The sequence below is a fragment of the Plecotus auritus genome (assembly GCF_963455305.1).
Source record: "Plecotus auritus genome assembly, chromosome: 9".
In the NCBI taxonomy this organism is placed as follows: Eukaryota; Metazoa; Chordata; class Mammalia; order Chiroptera; family Vespertilionidae; genus Plecotus; species Plecotus auritus.
In genome coordinates, this window is record NC_137783.1 from 76952435 (window position 1) to 76976604 (window position 24170).

The following is a 24170-nucleotide window of genomic DNA, read 5'->3' on the forward strand; positions in this document are numbered from 1 at the left end:
TATTTTTTCCCAACATACACAATATTTATACTTTTGGTGCACCTTATTGCTGATTTATTAGTGAGAAATGGCCTATAATAGGAAAAATTATTAGGTAGTGACAAATGCTCATTGAACATGAGATTTACCTTCTTAGATATTGAGACTCATGTAATACAGTTTTTTGGCTTAATAAAATCATTTCTAGATTTCATATTAATATATCAATATTCATAATATCAGTATTGTACTAGAAATGTGAAGATGTGAAAGGGTTTTTTTTTTTTTTTTGCTTTTGTTTTACATGTCCTTAGCTGTATTACTGGGTTATTAAGAAAATTTTGTTAATTGGTTAGTATTTTTATGTTTTTTTGTGTTCGTCATATTTTTATTCAATAGGAATGGGATACGTTTACAGGTGTGGTTGTTGGAGACATGCTGCGGAAAGCTGTAAGTAAAAAATAATAAAATTATTCTACTGTTAGGGAGAATTGTTCTGGCTTATACTTCATGAAATATAATCTGCTTCAGAGCAGTTTTAAATTACTGTTGTAATTACTTTAATTAGAGGCTTATGTCCTTGTCTCTATTGTCCTTCTATAGGTGGACCTAAGTATGTTTTTTTGTTCTTGAAGACAAATTTTTTAGAATAATATTAATTAAATACTAAAATCAATACAGTTTCTTTTTTTCAGTACATATGTTTTTATGTTTTATTCCAAGACTACTTATATCATCCAAAGAAAATCAAATCTTGTATTATAACTAGAAAAATTTTTATATGTAACAAGTTTAAAAATTACTTTTAAAAACTTTTGTTAACCTTATTCAAATTCAGATTTTTGATTAGTAATTTTCTGTTTGACCATGTAATGGATAATATTACTCTTCAAAGGACCATACCTAGACTGTAATGCAAAACCTAGCTTATATCTGAAATGTAAGATGTAATAAAAGTAACATATTATGCCAGTTTCTTATTACTTTTGAGTTTTTTTTAAAGTTTTACAGAGGATTAAGCACAAAGAAAATAAATGCAACTGTGGATGAAAAAGGGACCACATACTAAACCTGACGAGCTCAGGATTTTATGATTTTATTTAAGCCAAACTGAATGGCAGGCCTTACAAACTCAGAGACCTAAAGTAACCACATAGGATGCTCTGAAATTAAAACTTCCTAACTAAAAGCAAGTCATGTTGGGTAGTCATGTCCTAGGCCAGTATCTTCCTTGACAAAAGTCAGTTTTTACTGTAACTGAGCCTGTCTATTGTCTTTTTACATCTAAGATAACTCTTGTCAGAGTAATCACCCTTTTTCCAGACCCCTCAGGGCACACTCTCCCACCAGAGCGGGAGAGAGACCACAGAGCTCCTCTCTATGTGCTGTAAATGTGAACTGCTAACAGTCCTGTGCATACCAATGTAAAAGAAGTGTGTGTTTCTCTGTTTCACTCTATCCAATCTCAGAGATTTCCCTGCTTTGCTTTCTCCCATCTCCCTAGTCTATCACCAGTGAATTTCATGTAACTCTCCCTAAGTTTCCTCCTTTGATTATAATGTGTAAAATAAAGTGCAAACTGCCATTCTCTGGAGCATTTTGTCAATTCGTTGAGATTTTGCATCCAGGCTGTTGTCGTCAGTTTGGCTTAAATACAATCGTAAAATATCTTATAGGTTTGGCCCTTTCTTACATTGACACATTTGTCTAAATGGTTATCTATACCTAATATAGAATTTTACAATATTGACTTGTAACATATGTAAAATAAAGAAATAATACATAGAATGAACTGTTAAAAAATAGTGTTTATAAACTTAGTTAGTTGTTGAATTTTTTGTCTGAATTTTATCTAATATACCACGGAAAATAATTCTCTTATTAAAGGACTCTCAACAAAGAATACGTGATCAGCTTCCATCTTGGGTAGATCAGGAAAGAAGCTGGGCAGTGGCAACATTGAAGGTATTTATTTTCTACTATGTGGAATATTTAAATTTTTTTACATTGGAGTTATTTCTGTGTATATTTTATTTGCTACTTATTCATATTTAATATTGATATTTCTGTGAATATGACAAAAATCTCTGGGTAAAAGAATATCAAAGATTTATTCTAATGAATTCTTTAACCCATTATTAAATAATTAATAACATTTTTCATTCAACATATACATCTTGAGTCTTTACATTGCACAAGGTTCTATGCAGTATACACATAGAGAATATAAGAATAAATATATATAAGGTTCTCTAATATGCTAGGTGGAAGCATATATCTATATCTACATATCTATATATCTATCTATATATATATCTATAAATCTATATATATAAAAGCCTAAGTGACCATTGTGACTGAACGATCGAACGACTGGTCAACCGGTCACTATGACGTGCACTGACCACTGGGGGAAGAACCTCAATGCAGGAGCTGCCCCCTGGTGGTCAGTCTGCTCCCATAGCCACCCTCCCACAGCCAGCCAACTTTCTGCAGTCCCTCCCGCCAGCTGGCCAACCTCCCACGGTTCCTCCCTCTGGCCTGGCCGCCCCAATCGGTCCCGATCAGGACTGGGTGAGATGGCCCCGATCGGCCCCGATCACCATCCAGGCCGAAGGCCCCACCTGTGCATTAATTCATGCACTGGGCCTCTAGTATATACAATAATTCAGGATCAGTAATGAGATGCAGTATAGTACTTATGTTGAAAATAGTTTCAAATTAACACTCTTTCACTTCTATTTATCTTTTATATATCTGTCATCCCCACCTCTTCTCCATCCTTGCAGTCACCTTTAGTTTTGGCTGTTATTATTCAACTTGATTTAGCAATTAGACCCTGCTTCTAATCTCAGACCTCTCCAATTTAGTCTATCCTTTGTGTTTTAGTTTATTTATGGTATGGTTAGTGTCCTATTTAAAACTTTCTAATGGTTTCTTACCACTCATAGGATAAAATCCATAGTTTTCTTGGATAACATATAAGATGATACATGGTCTATTCTTTACTTGCCTCTTCAGTTTTACTTCCAGTCCATACCTTCATTGTTTCTTATATTTGCTAGTTTTATTATTCCCTCTCCTTGAAATGCCCTTTGACTGTTTTTACTGTGAAATGTCTATTTATTTTTTAGGACTTACCCAAAGCTTTACCCCCTCTGTGACTTTTGCCCGATTTCTCCATTGTATCTTTTCTATTGGTATATATGGCATCTTGAACATTTCTATATCAGCACCTACCATACTTATACAAAATAATTTGTCATGTCTGCCTTTCTCCTAGGATCCTTGAGATTAGAATCCTTGCCTTATTAAACTTTATTTCCCTGACATTTAGTGCAAAACCCAACTCATTTATTCTTTTGTTTATTTATTGGATACCTTCTATATACCAGATGCATGGTTAAATTTTTTTTAAAATACTTTTTATTTTTTATTTTTTATTTATTTTTATTTTTATTTTATTTTATTTTTATTTTTTAAAAATACTTTTTAGATGTGACAAATTAAGATTATGAGTAGACAAGCTAATGGCACATGGATAAGGTAATTTTGCATTGTTCATGTATTCTGTAGTATTAAAGTATGTATTAAGTATTTATAATATGCTCTTTGAGGATAAAGAGTACAGATATATACAAGTTTTAGATCCTAGTTTGTAGGAGTTTATCACCTACCGTAGGAAACATTTTTTAAAACAATTACAAGAGAATGGAAAAAATAAAAAATAGTGAGAATTTGAAGGGAATTCTGGATTTTTGGACAGGACTTTGAACTAGCTCATGTACTCCTAATGGCAAAATTAATAGTAATCAACATGGTACAGATAATTATTGCTCGAACAATTGATCTACTGAGATGTTGCACTTGATAAAGATTACAAGTTAAGGAAAGGTTACAATTTAAGAAATGCCAAACATTTAGGAAAGGCAGCTTTGCATTCAGAAAAGGTTTATGGTATACATTAGTGTTTTCTTATTATCATTTCAGTTTACAAAACATTTTCAAATGAATTATCTCAGTTAATTATCACAAAACCCCTAAAAGGTGGTTATTGCCTCTTTTTACAGATGAGAAATGAGCATTAGAGTAGTAAGGTATTAAATGAATGAAACTGAGGTATATTTTTGAGGACCTATTATGTGCTAAGCGTCATGTTAAATAGTATAGATGCATTATCTTATTTTACCATCACAATAACTTGATGAGGAGGTCATAATTATGTCTGTTTTAGGAAAGAGGAGACTAAGCAACAGGGAAGTTAAGTAGCTGGGAAGTGTTGGAGCTAGTTATTTTAACTCGGGCATTCTGACACCATAGTCCTTGCCTTTAATATCTAGGATTTCCAAATACAGTGTTCTCTCTCTCTGCTTCCTTCCCTTCTCTCCTCATCTCTTTCTCTCCCCTCCACCCAGTATTCCAGTGTATTTGGGTGGTGAGGATCAGCATGGTGAAGAAAAAGTTCCGAAGCCCAACTCCCATCAGTTCTGTCTATGTTCTTTACAAGCCAAGGTGTTGTTTTTGTGGGTAATAAAAACCAAATACATTTCTCTCAAAATCTATATGTATGCTCCCATTCTTGCTTTCCTTCCCCTGATGTTCTTCACACCTATTATAAGAGTACAGCAGCACATAGCAAATACAATAAGAATAGCTAGCATTTATGGGTGATCATGTTCAAGGCATTTTGCAGAATTTGAAAATGGATTATCATCTCACTAAATATCTTCCATAGTATTATGAGATAGCCACATTATATTGTCCTCATTAGACAGATAAGGACACTAAGGCACAGAGTGATATAGTCACTTGCTTATGGTTATTTAGAAGGTAGATTCAGTATTTGAAATTGAGCTTTTTGCTGCAGACTCTGAGCTTTTTACTACTTTTTTTTTTTTAATCCTCAACCCCGGACATGTTCATTGGCTTGAGAAAGAGAGAAACAGAGAGAGAGAGAGAGAGAAAGAGAGAGAGAGAGAGAGAGAGAGAGAGAGAGAGAGAGAGAGAGAGAGAGAATAATCATCGATGTGAGAAACACCTGTTGGTTGCTTCACATATGTGCTCCAACTAGGGCCCATGGTTGAACCCACAACCTAGGTATGTGCCCTGACTGAGAATCGAACCCATCACCTTTTGGTGTATAGGATGATGCTCCAATCAACTGAGCCACCTGGCTGGGCTTTACCACTATTTCTTACTGCCTTTATTTCATAAATATTCGTTGAATAAAATAAATGGATTCTGCATTATATCATTAATTGTTTTCTTCATTATTTATTTAGTACCTGCTACTATTCAACATAATGCTGGTGGAATGACAAATAAATATTTTGTAATATAAAAAGACTCTACACTGAATAAAGTTACACTGTAGAGAATAAAACAAATAATTACCTTGTGATGTGGTTGATGCCATAGTAGGCCTATATCCCTGGTAATTAGACCCAGGGTCTAACATGCAGCTGAGAGCTTCCTAACTGTGTATAGTCCAGTGGTCAGCAAACCGCGGCTTGCGAGCCACATGCAGCTCTTTGGCCCCTTGAGTGTGGCTCTTCCACAAAGTACCACGGCCTGGGCGAGTCTGTTTTGAAGAAGTGGCTTTAGAAGAAGTTTAAGTTTAAAAAATTTGGCTCTCAAAAGAAATTTCAATCGTTGTACTGTTGATATTTGGCTCTGTTGACTAATGAGTTTGCCGACCAGTGGTATAGTCTATCTCAGTTTTCTAACCAAATACATGATGATTGTACATGTAGCACACATAAATTGGTGGTGGGGCCTTCTACAGTAATTGCCAGTAAAGTTAATAGACAGCCATCAAGTTCTATCCTAATAGGCTTAAATGATTTGTTGTAAAAATTAAAGTATGCTTAGTTGATTTTCTGCTGTGTAAGTTTAATTTTGTTAAGTTATAATAATGAAGTTTAGGCAGTGTAACTGATTATTTAGAAATGAATATAGATATTTGGATAAAGCATTCTTAAATACTTGATTTATGTTTATATTACATGAAAGCTATACTAATAAAAGGGTAATATGCTAATTAGACCAGACATCTTTTGGATGTCCTTCTGGACAAAGCCATGGTGACGGGAACCAAGGCAGAGGCAGTTAGGGTTGGTCAGGCCAGCAGGGGAGGGCAGTTAGGGTGCGATCAGGCCTACAGGGGGGCACAGTTAGGGGGTGATCAGGCCTACAGGGGGGAGCAGTTAGGGGATGATCAGGCTGGCAGGGGAGCAGTTAGAGGTGATCAGGCCAGCAGGCAGAGGTGGTTAGGGGTGATCAGGCAGGGCAGGCAGGAGATTGGTTAGGAGCAAGCAGTCCCAAATTATGAGGATATCCAACTGCCAGTTTAGGTGGGATTGGGCCTAAATTGGCAGTCAGACATCCCCCGAGGTGTCCCGGATTGGAGAGGGTGCAGGCCAGGCTGAGCAACTCCCCCACCCCCATGCACGAATTCCATGCATTGGGCTTCTAGTTTTAATATAAATCTTCTAAATTCACCATTTAAAAAAATTCTCCATATATATATATATATATATATATATATATATATATATATACATATATATATATATATATGGTACACACTTATATTTCTAACCTTGTAAATCACTGTTGAAAAATTTTGGAAGAGAGAATATTGTTTGAGGTAGAGGAAATGAATATGTTGAGAAAAATCTCTGATGATATTGTTTAAGCTGAATATTGAATGCTGAGTAGAAATTTATGAGTAGAAATTTAGAACATTTAGAGGCAAAGGCATTTTTATATTGAAATTAGAGGCTGGGTGCAGGAAATTTGTGCACTGGGAGGGGGGTGTCCCTCAGCCCAGCCTGCACCCTCTCCAATATGGGACCTCTTGGGGGATGTCCAACTGCCGGTTTAGGCCTTTCCCCTGCCGGCCCGGTTGCCCGCAACTGCCCTCCCCTGCCGGCTTGGTTGCCCCTAACTGCCCTCCCCTGCTGGCTCGGTCACCCCTATCTGCCCTCCCCTGCTGGCTGGGTTGCCCCTAATTGCCCTCCCCTGCCAGCCATCTTGTGGCGGCCATCTTGTGACCACATGGGGGTGGCCATCTTGTGCGAGGGTGTGATGATCAATTTGCATATCACCTCTTTATTATATAGGATGAAATTTGACATACTTTTACACTTGTGGCAATGCTTAAAATTTGCACTTATATATGTCAATTATATCTCAATTTAAAAATCTACACTTGTTAAAAACATTTTTTAAAGTTTTTAACTTGCCCTAGCCAGTTTGGCTCAGTGGATAGAGTGTTGGGCTGTGAACTGAAGGGTCGAGCTGTGGACTGAAGGGTCCCAGGTTCAATTCCAGCCAAGGGCACATGCCCAGCTTGCAGGCTTGAGCCCCAGTAGGGGGAGTGCAGGAGGTAGCCAATCAACGATTCTCTCTCATCATTGATGTTTCTATCTCTCTCTCCCTCTCCCTTCCTCTCTGAAATAAAAAAAAAATGTATTAAAAAAGTTTTTAAGTTGTTTTTATTTATTTATTTATTTTTAATTTTAGTATTTTTTTAATCCTCACCTGAGGATATTTTCCCATTGAATTTTAGAGAGAGTGGAAGAGAGAGGGAAATATAGAGAGAAACATTGATGTGAGAAAAACACATCCATTGGTTGCCTCCTGCACGCACCCTGACCAGAGCTTGGTCCAGGGAGGAGCCTACGACCAAAGGAAGTGCCCTTGACTGGAATCAAACCCTGGACACTTCGGTACCCAGGCCGATGCTCTATCCACTGGGCCAAACCGGCTAGGGCTACACTTGTTTTTAATGAAAGCATTCTTTTCTACACAAAGTAGAGATAGGTAAGTCAAATGCTTTTACTGAAAAAAAAAAAAAAGATTTTATTAACTTACAAGTATTGATTTAGTACTGTTTTGCAAATATTTTCTGTAATTTAATTATGGGTTGAATAAGTCTACTATACTATTTCTGACCTAGAAATGATTAGATAAACTGACATAAAGTAGAAAACAGGTAATAAATATCCATCAATAATTATTTTCCATTTCTTCTTTTAGTAATACACGTTCATTCCTACTTATGTTGACTTGTAACTCACTATATATGGTTATTCTTATTTTTCAGATTACTCTCCCCGGTCTTTATCAGACCCTCTGCTTTGAAGATGCAGATCTGTGGCGTACTTATTATCATCATTCAATGTGTGAGCAAGAGTTTCCATCTGTTCTTGCAAAGAAAGTTTCCTTATTTCAGCAGGTAAGTTATCTAAATCCACAAAAGTATTTAACATTACTCTTGTTCAGAAGCCAAATTCAATAAAAATATATAAATAAGTGAAAGCTCTGCCTTTGGGTGCCACATCACCCTAACATGGCACATGTGGGGAAGGCCTTTCTGCTTTTACCATCTTATCTGGATAATGAAGTCACTGGCAACATTTCTGAATGTGGTATTTCCCACTGTAGCTTTTCTTACTCCCTCTGACTCTGACCCAAGGGTGATTTTGCAATAGAGAAAATCACTTACAGAAAGAAATTAAGGTGTACGTTTTATAGGCTCTTTACTCATTTTGCACGTTCTGTCTAAGGAAAATATCTCATGGGGAGGAATATGGGAATTTTTTTTCATGCATTTCAAAATAGAATGATGAAACCTGCTGATGGGGCCCACTCAGTGTTTTGGGGAAGTAAAGGCTAAGAATTGGAAAGCTCTTTAGGAGCTGATACTCTAGAAGTGACCCTTTCATTTCCTCGAAGTGGTTCTGTCCCTTTTGTATCTCCTTGGTGAATTCTATTTTACCAAATATGTTTAAAAATACAAAAAGGAAAAAAAACTTTATTAGAAAATGTGTATGTGGTTCAGCATAAAAATGGTGATTAAAAACTTTAGGCAAGATTTTTGGGCCTCTGTTCTGCTGTCATCAGAAGTACCTTACCCATAGTACCCTATTTTCACCTGGCATTTGGCTTTTTGTTATTAGATCCTGAAGAAGCAGATAACCCTATGATCATTACTTGCTGATGTTTACTTCTGATGACAGGTTTGAGGGAATAATGGATTTTTGTAATATTTTGCCTATAACGATGGGTCTTAGTATAACCCTATTGTGACAGTTTGAAGGATAGTAAATAATACACAACAGTGATAAGTATTCACATATTTTAGTAAACATTTGTTTAATTAATTGACATTACTATTGTTCTATTGTTTAGTTAGGAAAGCCATTGTAGGAACTTTATTATTTAAGATGCCCTGACCTTTACTTTCAGGTTCTTGTGGTGCAGGCCCTCAGGCCCGACAGGCTGCAGAGTGCCATGGCTCTGTTCGCATGCAGGACTCTGGGTAAGGGTGGTGCTCTTCCAGAATTAGACCACTGACCGAGTCTTTTGTGTTTAACCTACAGGTTATTTCATGCTGACCTTAGTTTAGCAGATTACCAGCATTGTTTTCTTCATTCTACTTATTTTACAATATCCACTTGATTTAAAAAATAATTTCTGTGTTGGATCTGACCATATCTAATATGTATCAAGTTTAATGCATAATTGACATCCTATATGTAGTTAACTTTTTAAAATTGTTTTCATGAAAGCGCAGTAGACATTTAGACATTTGTTTAAGATTGGTAATTTAAAGCAGGGAATCAAATGTTTGATTTTAGACAAAGTAAAACATATAGATACCATAGGCTTAGGAAAAGAAGCCTTCTAAATGAGTTATTTTAGCTCTGTCTAAAACAAAAAATGAAAATTTATATATCTTTCAGATTATAAACAAACTGTTCAATACATTTTTAAAGTCTTTCAGAATTAAAAGTGGTTTCTCATTTGGAAATAATAAACTATATCATGTTTCTATTTGTGCAATAAATTTTGGAAAAACTATATTAAGGAAAGATTATGAAAAGTATTTTAGTTGAAGTGTAGAATCATCTAAGAATAATGAATTTTTATTATTCTAAACTGCTTGAGGTTGTAGAACTATGTTAGAAATGAAAAGTCTGGCACAATTGAAATACTATGCTGATAATTTTTCTAGAAATCTTTAATTTTTATTTAATTTTTTATATATGTATATGAAATTTTAAATAGAAATATTTTATAAATATGTTCCAATCAAGTAAGCCTAACATTTGATATATATATCTATATATCTATATATCTATATATATCTGTGTATATATATATATATATATATATATCTGTATATATATCTGTATATATATATATACACACACACACACATATATATGTTAGATTTTCTCATATAAAGAAGTTTAGTGCAGAGTTTTCTGAAATTAAAAAAATATACTGGGCCTTCTAGGCTTATCATTGTAAAACTTTACAGTATTGAATAATCATTTTTGTTAGTTAATAAAGCTGCTATCATTGATTATATCTGGATATTATTTTGAGAAATTGTCTCTTCAGATGATCAATTTTACTCAAATGAACACACTCTTTCATTTAAACATGAATGTTGTTCACAATGATAATAACCACAGTTAAACTTAAATACCTCTTCTATATGCCAGGTACTAGTCTAAGCGCTATACATGTATCAGCTATTTTAATCCTCACAGCAACCCTAGAAGGGGCTCTTTTTATATCCATTTAAAGATGAGGATACAAGATCACATAGCTAATAAATGACAGAATTCAAACCCAGCTCCAAAGCCTGTATTCTTATTAAATACTGAATGAGTAACATTTATTCTCAGTTCAGAGGGATGTTGTTGATGGGTACTAATATAAAACAGTCTTGTTAAACCTTAAGGTTATTCCGTGCACATAACCATCTCTATTCTAACCTACTGTATTAGTTTCCTAGGGTTTTCCTAAGTGTACCATACATTAGGTGGCTTCAAGCAACAGAAATTTATTCTTATAGTTTGGAGACCAGAAGTCCAAAATCAAGCTTTTGTCATAGCCATGCACCCTCTGGAACTTGTAGGAGACGTCTTCCTTGCCTCTACCTAGTGTCTGCTAGTGTCTGGTGGTTTGCTGGAAATCTTTGGTCTTCCTTGGCTTGTTGATGCTTATCAAATCCCTGCCTTTATTGTCACATGACATTTTCCCTGTGTGTCTCCATGTTCACATGGCTGTCTTCTTATAATGTCACCTGTCATAGGGGATTAGGGACTCACCCTACTCCAGTATGACCTCATCTAAAGTTAACTAATTATATCTGTAACGACCCTATTTCCACAAAAGGTCACATTCTGAGGTACTGGGTTTAGGACTTCAACATTTATTTTTATGGGAAAAACAGTTCAATGCATAAGACCTACCAACCCAACTTTTCACATAGTCGTTGTCTTCCACTTCACCCTCCACTGGAACATGCAGATAGATGTGGACACACAAATATTTTGAGGCTCCCTTTAGACAGATCACTGGGTTGGCTGGCAATGGGTATATGGAAATCTGTGCTTTTCTTCTCTTAAACATGGAGAGGAAAGTCCCTGTTTATTCATTTATTATAGGCTATTTATTCTCTAGGTAATTTTTACTCACATTGGTCATAATGTTTATCCATCTAACTCTTCGTTGCAGATGACAGATATCCATCTCAAACTCACGTAAGTGAAAAAAGGGAGAAAGTATAACCAGAAAGGTAGAGGTAGGGCTGGCCTCTGGGCTACCTGGTTTCATGGACTCAAAACAACATGAGGAGAGTTATCTTTGCCTTACTCTTGCTGGTCCTTTTTTCTTTCTGCCACCACCCCTTTGTTTTTCCCTTTTTCTATGTCTTTACCTTTCTCTGTCTCTCACGTTCCTTCTAGACTTTTGTTTAATTCTTACCTCTATGTTGACCTTAGCCTCTGGGTTCATATATATTCTGGGGATAGGGCTGCTGATTGCCTGGGATAGAATTTAAAGCTTGTGATTAAAGAGAACTTTGTCTCCCAACTTCATCATCAAAAATTCTAGGGAAGGTATCTCTGCCACTAATCGTATCAGAAATATATGGAATAGTAGTTTCCACAAAAGAAGTAATGGAAGGGGCTGTTACCAGTTCAGAGAAGAACTGCTGGTACAAAACAATAGATAGCCATTATAATAAGCTTACATATAATCTGTTTCAAATAATTTTCATATTTAAGTAGTTTGAAAGTTAATCCATTAACTTATAAAGTACATTTTCTTAAGAGCTACAATATGTAACTTTTTTGATTCTGAAGAATAAAGTAGTTGACCAAAGATATTAGTGTCCATGTTAAAAAATGTTGATGAGCATACTTTATCTTATAACTGAAGAATGTAATATGTTACCAAATATGAACAAGAATTGAATAATACTTGCATACTAGTAGGTATATAATAAATAGGAAAATCAACTATCCCTATATTTACTACTTAAATAGCTGATTGAAGTAACCTTTTTGAGAAATTAAAAGCAATAAGATAGAAATTCTTTATTTCTCACCAACAAATCTACCTACTACCTGCTTTGGTACTCATATTCATTCTTTCACTTCTGTTACTATGAATGAATGCCCTTGTTCCAACTCAAGGACAACCCATTTGTTTTTGTTGTTGTTTTTTGCATTCTTACCATTATTCTCTTCTCCTGCATTATCAATTTCACCTCCTTAACTGGATCATTTCATTAGCATACAAACAGATTTTAGTATCACCTGTCTTAAAAGTGCCTCCCATGACCCTGTTCCCCTCTGTAGCTACCATCCTAGTTCTTTACTTCCTTTTGCCATAAAACTTGTTGAAAGTGTGTCTGTAATCAATGGACACAGACAACAGGGGGGTGGGGGCATGAATGGGAGGTGGGAGGTAATGGGGGAATAAGGACACATATGTAATACCTTAATCAATAAAGAAATAAAAAAAAAAGAAAGTGTGTCTGTAATCAGAGACTGCAGTGTAACCTATTTACTCAACTCGTTTTCTGTCTGGACTATTCTATTTCTTCTTTCATACCTCAACAGTTTTAGGGAAAATTTTCACTTTCATTTCCTGGCTGCTTCTCTGCATGTCTTCTAAATATTGGAGTGGTCTTCCTTCCACTGCAGTCTTAGTTTGTTTTCCCTTTCACTGTTATACATTTTCTCTCTAGGTGACCTCACCTAGTCCCTGGCTATAGATGTCATCCATGAATTACTGACTCTTTTATCTGTTATTTCTAGCCGTGACATCTTTCTAGAATTCTATAGGCTCAGATATCCAAATGCTTATTTGATGTTTGCATATGAATGTCTCATCATCAATTTAACATGACCAGTACAAAACTTTTGATGTGTCTATGCTATCATCCACTCAGTTGCTGAAACCAAAAACCTAAACATAATCCTTTCTATTTTTCCTTACTTTATTTATTTTTTCCAAGGATGAAATCTCCACATTTATTTTCTTTCATGTGCATAGAAAATGGCAGTGAAGTGTCCTAGGAAAGAGGCAGGGAATGGCCGTGGTGCTGCTATACCAGACTGGACTTTGTGCTTCAAAAGTACACTATTCATTTTGAAAACAAACGCTGTAGCTTGTCTTTAATTGCTAACAATTTCTTGGGTTTCCCATTTGTTTTTTAAGCTGTCAAGTTTCTTCAAGTCTCTTTTCAATGACACACTGCAATACAAATGATGGCACTTAACCAATGTGGCATTTCCATATTTACATCAACAAAAGAAATTTATAAGACATAATAGCATACAATCTTGATGTTTAGTAATAGCAATAAAACATGAAGGGCATCCATTTTATTTTATTTTTTTGTACAAACTTTCAGAACATAACTTTATTTACATTTAAAAAAATCATCTTTAATTTGATTTGACCTCCACACCCCCATATCATTTCACCCATTTCTCAAATCTCTCATCACATCGCCCACACCTTCACCAGACTACAGAATCTACAAGTAATTAGATCTAACACCTAAATAGAGCTTAGAAAGTTCTCTCTCTCTCAAAGGTTTCCTCACTTCCCTGATAATTCCTCAAAAAATAAAATAAATGCTCTTCACTTGTTCCTTCTATGTCACTTTCACATTTCATCAGCACAACGGACTTTTCGTTTCAATCCAAACAAAGCTAGAAAGAAAGAGTTCCTCTCTGAGCATCTTGGTGCTATACCCACGAGTCTGGGGACCCTGGGTACTGTTCTGCTCTATAAGGAGGTCATTTAGTGGAATAAAAGTCTATATAATTTGTGGTCGATTTCAGTCCATACTGTGTTGAATAATCAGTAGAAGCTGGAAAGTGAACTCGATCATCAAAATAAGGATCTTCATAGCTATGAGGAGACTGCAAATACAATCTGTAAGCATCAGAGTTCTTTCTGTGGGAGTCATCTTGACTATAATACAGCTGTTGATGCTGTAGCCATCTATTTTGTTCTCTTGCTGATGAGGAATAGGAACTGATGTAAATTGGTGAAGGTTTGCTGGAGCCAGGGTACAGGCCTTTATGTGTGGCATCCCCTTGGCTATTGTAATACTGCATAGGTGGCTGGGTCCTATCGTATTCAGAGTGAGGGTCTCTGATTCCTAACAGTGCTGGTGAGGAGGAGGTGCTGCCGACTGACTGAATGATGGGTGACATATGTTGGTTGGTGGTAGACAAGGAAGGGTGCGATTTGAATCGGTCTCGCTCTAACGTCAACACAGGTGTAATAAAATGGTTCTGATTCCACCCATCCTTTTTATAAATGCTCCGGAGGTACCGATATTGCCATAATGTATTCAAGACCTGGGCCGCTGCCTTCACCACTTTCAGAGATGATCTGTCTCCTCTGCCCTTGGTTATGTTCACCAGCTTTTCAATGACCCTGGAGTCGGCCAGGGCTTTGGCATTCTCCATGTTTTTGCTGGTGACCTCATGCAGAGCACAGCAGATGGCCGCCATGGTCTCATCAGACAGCACACTGGGGCCTGAGCCTCCCGGGAGCCGGTTGCACAATCTACCAGCAAGTCCTTTTAATTCTCACTCTGAAATTTACTGTGATTCATTTCCTTTTTTTTTGTCATTACTTTAATCCTCATGCAGACTACCATCATCTCTCACCTCAATTACTGTCATAGCTTTGGCTATGTTTGGCTGTTCTATATTCAGAATATAGGTATCCAGAACCCTATCACTTCTCACAACTTCACTACCAACTATCACTTTGTTCAAGCCACTATCATATGAGCAAGATTATTGCCATTCAGACCTCTTTTCTTCCCCACTTTCAGTTTATTCTCAACACAGCAGCCAGAGTGCCTTTTGAAATATGTTAGATCATATCACTCTGTTCAGACTCTTCTGATGGTGTCTCCTCTTTTTAAGTCTTTACAGGCTCTCACCTCCCTGTTGTTTTTCTTTTTCCTTCCCCTCATATCTAATCTTACCACTCTCACTCTTGGTCAGTCTTTTCCAAGCATAGTGGCATTTTTCCTGTTCTTCTGGTGCAGGGGTGAGGAACTTATTTTCTGCCAAGGGCCATTTGGATATTTATGACATCATTTACTTAATATAATTCACTTAATATAAATTCATGTTGCTATGAAAAAAGCTCCTAGATTTAATGAATTTTGAGTCCAGCCTGCAGTTGCCTTGGTAGGGCCAGACCAAATGATTTCTCTGGCCTTATATACCCTGTGAGCCCGCCGGTCCCCATGCCTGTTCTAGTGTTTCAGGTGTGTTTCTGCATCTCAAGACCTTAGTATTTGCTGTTCCTTCTTCCAAGAGAGCTCTACCCTCAGTTATCTCTCTCACTTCTCTGCTCAAATGTCATCTTTTTCAGTGAAGATTTCCCTGAACACACGATGTAAAAATAACCTATTCTTTCCTGGCTCTCTATATCTCCCTTACTCTGTTTATTTTGTCTAACAGTTGGCAGTACTTGACATATTATTAATTTATTCTTAATTGTTTGTCCCCCAACTAGAACATAAGCCACATAAGGGAACAAATTTTGTTTTTTTCACAGTTGTGTCCCCAGTGCCTTAAACAGCTCTGGAAGGAACATACAGGCGCTGTAAATGTTTGTTAAATTAGTGACTCCCTAATTTGTCTCCCTACTTTGTTTCTTGCTTCCCTCCCAGTCTATTCTCTCTGGAAAGCTGTGTAATCTTTTTTAAAAAAAATTAAACTAAATCATACTTGTTTTTTACATAAAATTTCCAAATTTTTCTTCGAACACTGAGAATAAAATCCAGATTTCGTATATACCAGTAAGGTTAAAAGGCCCCACCCACACAGTCTGGCCCTGCTTGCTTCTCTGACCTCATTCCAGACCCCTTTTGCTTGCCCCCTGGGCATTCGCTCTGTTTGCTCTGTTTCCTCTCCTTCTTATTTTTTTTTCATGGATGGCTCCTCTGTATATTTAGATATTAATTTAAAATACTGCATTTTCAGGGGTCTTTCTGGGCCATCTAATCAGTATCAACACATCAACCTGTTTTAATTGTCTACATAGTAACTATCTGATGTATTTCTGGCTTATCTATATATTTATTGTCTGTTTATGTAACTTGATGCAAGTTCTAAAACAAGGCAATTTTCAGAGAGTTTTTAAAGAATCTATTCTTTTTTTTATGGTTCTAACATTTTATTTTTTTCAATTTCTTTATTGATTAAGGTATTACATATGTGTCCTTATTCCCCCATTACCCCCCACCTTCATGCCCCCACTCCCCTGTTTTCTGTGTCCATTGATTAGGCTTATATGCATGCATATAAGTCCTTTGGTTGATTCTTTTATCACCCATTTAGTCTTTAAATATATGCTCTTTGTTGCATACTGCACATAACCTATTTTATTGACTTTGTATTTTGAACCTCTACTAACTCTTTGGAATATTTCTGTTATGGCACTATGTAATTTCCAGGTTAAATGACATTTATGGTTTAACAGCATTAAGTAAAAACCTCATGAGAGTCACATATTCACATACTTTCAAAGTTTAATATATTTTGAAAACTGTTACCGAGAAACCCGGGGTTGGGCTCAGGCTGCCTGTAGCTATATCCAATAAAGAAGGCAGGGTTGAATCGTATTAGGCATTTATTGAAAAGGCTAGCCAACCAAGAAGACAGGGTGCTTACAAGCATTCAAATCCTGTCTTCCAGCAAGGTGCAGAGATAGGATTATAAAGGCGAAGGGGCTACGGTGAATCTGGGAATGGACTTCAGCTATTGTACTTAGTCATCAGGTGATGAGATGATGTTGATGAGATGATGATGTCTTGACTCCTGGTGGGTTGGTCTGACCCTGCTTATTGGTTTTACTTGCTGGATTCAAAGCCGAGTCACCTCCCCAATTGCTTCGCACAGGCCTTGAAAAGGAAACTTAAGAAAAACTTAGAGAGAAACCAAGATCGCGGCATAGGTAAGCACCTAAACTGCTGCCTCGCACAACAATTTCAAAACTACAACTAAAAGACAGAACGGACACCATCCAGAACCACAGGAAAGCTGGCTGAGTGAAAATTCTACAACTAGAAGGAAAGAGAAAAGCTCACAGAAAATTGGAGGTACGGCAAAGGGGCTTTGTGCGCGCAGAGAGGAAGGGCGGCTGAGAGCCTGGCTGACTTTCTCTGGCGGAAGGGGGAAGGAAGCCCCCGACCGCACTGAACCCCAGTTCTGACTGCACTGAACCCCAGTTCCGGGCGAGCCCCTGGGGACCCACGCTCTTATGGGGGGAGTCTGGACTCTCGGGCAGAGACTCGGGAGCTGGGGAAGGCAGAGGTCTGAAGGCGCGCGCGTGCCAGTGTGCACAAAGGCTGCGGAGGTTGCCACCGGCTTTCCCTAGTGGAAGGGAGTCAGAGGCTCCTGACTGCACTGAGCCCCAGTTCTGACTGCACTGAACCCCAGTTCCAGGCGAGCCCCTGGGGACCCACGCTCTTGTGGGGGGAGTCTGAACTCTTGGGCGGAGACTCGGGAGCCAAGGAAGGCAGAGGTCTGCAGGCGCGCGCGTGCACGCAGGGGCAAGGCTGACTGGAAGCCAAGACTGTCTGCTCCACCCTGAGACTCCACCCCATCCAAGTTGAGCACAGAGGCTATTGCAATTTGGCAAGTGTAATCCTATAAGGCTGTCTCCAGCACCGAACTTCTTCCAGCATAGACACAGCTGATCCTTACAGCCAACTGGCCTGGAGGTCAATTCCTCCCAGTGATACCAACAACAATCAAGACTTAATTACAACAAGGCTGTACACACAGTCCACAAAGGGGTGCACCAAGAGTGTCCACCTCAGGTTAACTGGGGAGGCCAACCCACTGGGCCATATAGGTAACCTAGCACACAAATCTACCCTACCAACTCAGGGAAGCAGTGAAAATGCGGCGTCAAAGAAACAGATCACAAACGAAAGAAATGGAGGAAAACAAACGACTGGATATAGAATTCAAAACCACGGTGATAAGGCTTTTCAAGAATATCCTAGAAAAGGCCGATAAATATAATGAGACCCTCGAAGATATGAAAAAGGACCAACTAGAAATTAAACATACACTAACTGAAATAAAAAAATATTATACAGAGACCCAAAAACAGAATAGAGGAACACAAGAATCAAGTCAAAGAATTGAAATACAAAGAAGAAAAAACACTCAACCAAAAAAGCAAAAAGAAAAAAAAAAATCCAAAAAGTTGAAGATAGTGTAAGAAGACTCTGGGACAACTTCAAGCGTACCAACATCAGAATTATGGGGGTGCCAGAAGAAGACAGAGAGCAAGATACTATTTGAAGAAATAATGACCGAAAACTTCCCCCACCTGGTGAAAGAAATAGACTTACAAGTCCAGGAAGCCCACAGAACCCCAAACAAAAGGAATCCAAAGAGGACCACACCAAGACACATCATAATTAAAATGCCAAGAGCAAAAGACAAAGAGAGAATATTAAAAGCAGCAAGAGAAAAACAGTTAATTACCTACAAGGGAGCACCCATACGACTGTCAGCTGACTTCTCAACAGAAACTATGCAGGCCAGACGGGAGTGGCAAGAAATTTTCAATGTGATGAATGGCAAGAACCTACAACCAAGATTACTCTACCCAGCAAAGCTATCATTCAGAATTGAAGGGCAGATGAAGAGCTTCACAGATAAGAAAAGGCTAAAGGAGTTCATCACCACCAAACCAGTATTATATGAAATGCTGAAAGGTATTCTTAAAGAAGAGGAAGAAGAAAAAAGTAAAGATAAAAATTATGAACAACAAATACATATCTATCAACAAGTGAACCTAAAAATCAAGTGAATTAAAAACCTGAGGAACAGAATAATCTGGTGAATATAATAGAATCAGGGGCATAGAAAGGGAGTGGACTGATAATTCTCAGGGGGAAAGTGGTATGGGGGGTTCAGGAAGAGACTGGATAAAAATCATATACCTATGGATGAGGACAGTGGTGGGGAGGTAAGGGCAGAAGGTGGGGTGGGAACCGGGTGGAGGGGAGCTATGGGGGGAAAAAGGAGAAACAATTGTAATAATCTGAATAAAGATTTATTTAAAAAAAAAGAAAAACAACCCCCTCTTCACATATGAGAAAAATAACCCCCTATTCACTTAAGTATTTGTGTTCTGATTTAAAATAATACTAGAGGCCCAGTGCATGAAATTTGTGCATGGGGGTGGAGTGTCTTTCAGCCTGACCTACACCCTCTCCAATCTGGGAGCCCTCGGGGATGTCCAACTGCCAGTTGGACATCCGTCTTGCAGTCTTGCAATCCGGGACCTCTGGCTCCTAACTGCTCATCTGCCTGCCTGCCCTAACCACTCTGCCTGCCTACCTGATCCCCCTAACTGCCCACGCCTGCCGGCCTGATCCCCCTAACTGCCCTCCCCTGCTGGCCTGGTCGCCCCTATTAACTTTTTTTTTTTAATCTTATCCCCTTCACACACAATTGTATTTGATTTCCTTATTGGCTTCTCCCTGTCACACAATTTTTCTCTCTCCTTTATGTAACACTTTTTCCTACTGACTCATCATTTATAAACTTTTCTTTCCTCCCTCTTTCTCTCTCATCAACATCCTTCTCTACCTACTTCCACTGTTTTAATATCTATCTACCTGCCTAATTATTCACTATCATTTATCTTTTTTTTTTCTGACTCCTTTTAAAATCTGTCCCCAGTACACAACTATACTTGATTTTCATTATAGCTCCTACAGTTCACTCACATATCCTCTTTCCTTCTTTATCTCTGCTCTCTATTGACTCCTTTATAAAGTTCTTCCCTCCCTCCTTTGCTTCTTAAAGTTTGTTGGGGAGACGCGTTAACCTCCAGCCCAGGGCTCAGCCCTGGCCAAATGTTCGCCGCCCCTCCTTCCCTGGCCTCATCACCACTGTCCTGCTCCCATTCCCTGGTGGGACACCTGGCCCAGTGAGGGTGGCCGAGGCCTGTCTTGGGTACAGCTGCCGCAAAGCCGGAGCGCCTCTGCCCAGAAGGCCTCCGATTATCCTCCACTCCATCCTGGACCCGTGGGCGCCTCCCTGCCAATGGCCTCCACCGCCCTCCTCCTGCATCTGGGAGGGCCTCCCCACTCCGCGCTGCCGCCGGGCGCATCTGCTCCGCCCCCCGTGGTCACCACCCCCTTCCACGTGCAGTTTCCTTTCCTGCGTCTTTTTCTTGTTCCCCTTTTGTATTTCTGTTTCTCCTCTTGTCCTGTCTGCATGCAGGCCTGCCTTCCTCTCCCTCTCCTTTCTTATGCCCTCCTATCGTAACCTATCCTACCCCGGGCCTTGCAGCTGCCTGAGCAGATGGCAGGGACACAGCCTGCTGATCTGGTTGTGATGTGATGCTGTAACAGACAAATTTGCATATTCCTCTATTATTAGATTAGATGATTATTTTTCAGATTAATTCAGGTGCTCTATGTATCAGATTATAAGCCTCCTCCCCCCATCAAAACCATACTCTACCTATTTCTAAGCAAAATATATATACGGTGTATGGTTGGATGACTTTATTTGGTCAAGTGGTTTTATTAATGTAGTTTTATATAAAATTGCAGTTTTTATTGTATGAATAAGTATTAAAATTTCAGCTTGCTGGAGAATGACAAACACTGTGTGTTTTAAATCAAATTTTAGAGATTTGATTTCAAATATAATTTCTTGAAAATCACTCACATGTTTTTTAATCTCTCTTTCTGTAAGTTTACTTTTGGTGTATAAAAATGCCATAGATTTCTTGGTGTTAATTTTATATCCTGCTACCTTGCCAAATTCATTTATTAAGTCTAATAATTTTTTGATGGAGTCTTTAGGGTTTTCTCTATACAGTATCATGTCATCTGTGAATAATGACAGTTTTACGTCTTCTTTTCCAATTTGGATACCTTTTATTTCTTCTTCTTATCTAATTGCTATGGCTAGCACTTTCAGTACTATGTCGAACAGGAGTGATGAAAGTGGGCATCCCTGTCTCGTTCTTTTTTTTTTTTTTTAATATATTTTATTGGTTTTTTACAGAGAGGAAGAGAGAGAGATAGAGAGTTAGAAACATCAATGAGAGAAAAACATTGATCAGCTGCCTCCTGCACATTCCCCACTGGGGATGTGCCTGCAATCCAGGTACATGCCCTTGACCAGAATCAAACCTGGGACCCCTCAGTCCGCAGGCCGACGCTCTATCCACTGAGCCAAACCGGTTAGGGCAGCCCTATCTCGTTCTTGTTCTTAGGTGAAATGGTTTTAGTTTTTGTCCATTGAGTATGATATTGGCTGTAGGTTTGTCATATAAGGCTTTTATTATGTTGAGGTATGATCTGTCTCTTCCCATTTTGCTCATGGTTTTTATCAAGAAAGCGTGTTGAATTTTGTCAAATGCTTTTTCTGCATCAATTGATATGCAGAATTAAGATACCTAGGAATAAACTTAACTAAGGAGGTAAAAGACCTATACGTGGAAAACTACAGGACACTAAAAAAGAGATAGAGGAAGATATAAACAGATGGAAGAACATACCATGTTCATGGATTGGTAGAATCAACATCATTAAAATGTCCATACTACCCAAAGCAATCTATAGATTCAATGCACTCCCCATTAAAATACCTATGGCATATTTCACAGACCTAGAATGAATTCTTCAAAAATTCATCTGGAATAAAAAAAGACCCCGAATAGCTGCAGCAATCCTGAAAAAGAAGAACAAAGTAGGAGGGATCTCAATACCAGATATCAAGCTGTATTACAAAGCCACTGTTCTCAAAACTGCCTGGTACTGGCATGAGAATAGACATATAGACCAATGGAATAGAATAGAGAACCCAGAAATCCACCCAAACCACTGTGCTCAATTAATATTTGATAAAGGAGGCATGAACATACAATGGTGTCAAGACAGTCTCTTCAATAAATGGTGTTGGGAAAATTGGACAGATACATGCAAAAAAAAAAAATGAAACTAGACCACCAAATTATACCATACACAAAAATAAACTCAAAATGGATAAAGGACTTAAACGTTAGACCGGAAACGATAAAAACCTTAGAGGAATCCACAGGCAGCAAAATCTCAGACATATGCTGAAGCAATATCTTCACCAATACAGCTCCTAGGGCAATGGAAACTAAAAAGAAAATAAAACAAATAGGACTACATCAAAATAAAAAGCTTCTGCACAACAAAAGAAACCATCAACAAAACAACAAGAAACCCACTGCATGGGAGAACATATTTGCCAATGTTATCTCCCTTAAATGTTTGATCTCCAACATTTTACAGGGAGCTCATACTACTTAACCAAAGGAATATAAACAACACAATAAAAAAATGGGTAATGGACCTTTTCGAAAGAGGACATAAGGAAGGCCAAGAGACATATGAAAACATGCTCAAAGTCACTAATCATCTGAGAGATACAAATCAAAATGACAGTGAAGTATCATTTCACACCTGTCAGAATGGCTATCATCAACAAATCAACAAATGACAAGTGCTGGCAAGGATGTGGAGAAAAAGGAACCCTCGTGCGCTGCTGGTGGGCATGCAGACTGGTGCAGCCACTGTGGAGAACAGTATGGAGTTTCCTCAAAAAACTAAAAATGGAACTCCCATTTGACCCAGTGATCCCACTTCTAGGAATATATCCCAAGAAACTAGAAACACCAATCAGAAAGGATATATGCACCCTTATGTTCATAGCAGCACAATTGACCATAGCTAAGATTTGGAAACAGCCTAAATGCCCATCAGCAGATGAGTGGATTAAAAAACTTGGTACATCTACACAATGGAATACTATACTGCTGTAAAAAAGAAGGAATTCTTACCATTTGCAACAGCATGGATGGACTTGGAAAGCATAATGCTAAACAAAATGAGCCAGTCAGAGAAAGATAAATATCACATGATCTCACTCATTTATGGAATATAATGAACAACATAAACTGATGAACAAAAACCGATCCAGAGACAGAGAAGCATCGATCAGACCGTCAAACCTCAGAGGGAATGTAGGGGAGGGTGTGGGTAAGGGGGAGAGATCAACCAAAGGACTTGTATGCATGCATATGGGCCTAACCAATGGACACAGACACCAGAGGGTGTAGGCATGAGTGGGGGGTGGGGTGGGGGGGCAGTGGGGGTTAAGGACACATATGAAATACCTTAATCAATAAAGGAAAAATAAAATAAAATGTGAAACACACACAAAAAAAGAAAGAAAATCACTCACATGGAAAGATTTTTTATTAAGTTTTAGCAATCCTTTTTATCTATAAAATTTAAAATATTTTTTTTAAAAAATGTGTTAACAAAAGTAGATTTGATTTACAGATTTAAGTTAATATAGCATTCCTCAAATCTTTTAGGCATGCCACTTTACTCCTATAAATCAAGCCTTATGTGGTAGCCAAATCTGCAACATTACTTTTTTGAAAATAGTTGTTACCAGATGCAATGATTATGCCTTTTGTAATTCTGATTTAATTTTGATTTTTTATTAACTGTCCTGAGCAAAATATTATGCTTTGTGTATTTAAGTATTACAAGACATGTTCTTGGAAGGTGCTTCAGTATCTATAGGAATCAGAAACTTCTCAACAGTTCTCCACCAAAAAGCCTTTTTGAGCCTCGCAATTTTCCTAGTTTTACAATCTCTTATTCATGCTTAGCAACCCATCCCAGTCCCAGGTACCTTGCTTCCATAACTCAATCTGTCTCGTGAAGTCTATGTATAAGAGGAAAGGCTGGTGGCTCACCTGGTTCCTTTGCTCCAAGTCATCCAAGGCTAAATCCAGGTATTGGC

At 37.9% G+C, this 24170-nt stretch overlaps 1 protein-coding gene across 2 annotated transcripts in view; it reads left to right on the forward strand.

Moving 5' to 3' along the window:
• The window catches only part of DYNC2H1 (dynein cytoplasmic 2 heavy chain 1), a 378097-nt gene that overhangs the window by 223285 nt on the left and 130642 nt on the right, over positions 1-24170 (forward strand). For both annotated transcript variants that reach the window (XM_080641013.1, XM_080641014.1), the window contains 4 exons: positions 379-429; positions 1867-1944; positions 8090-8221; positions 9235-9307. In XM_080641013.1, coding sequence (XP_080497139.1) covers positions 379-429; positions 1867-1944; positions 8090-8221; positions 9235-9307 — 334 coding nt within the window. The remainder of the gene's footprint in view (positions 1-378; positions 430-1866; positions 1945-8089; positions 8222-9234; positions 9308-24170) is intronic.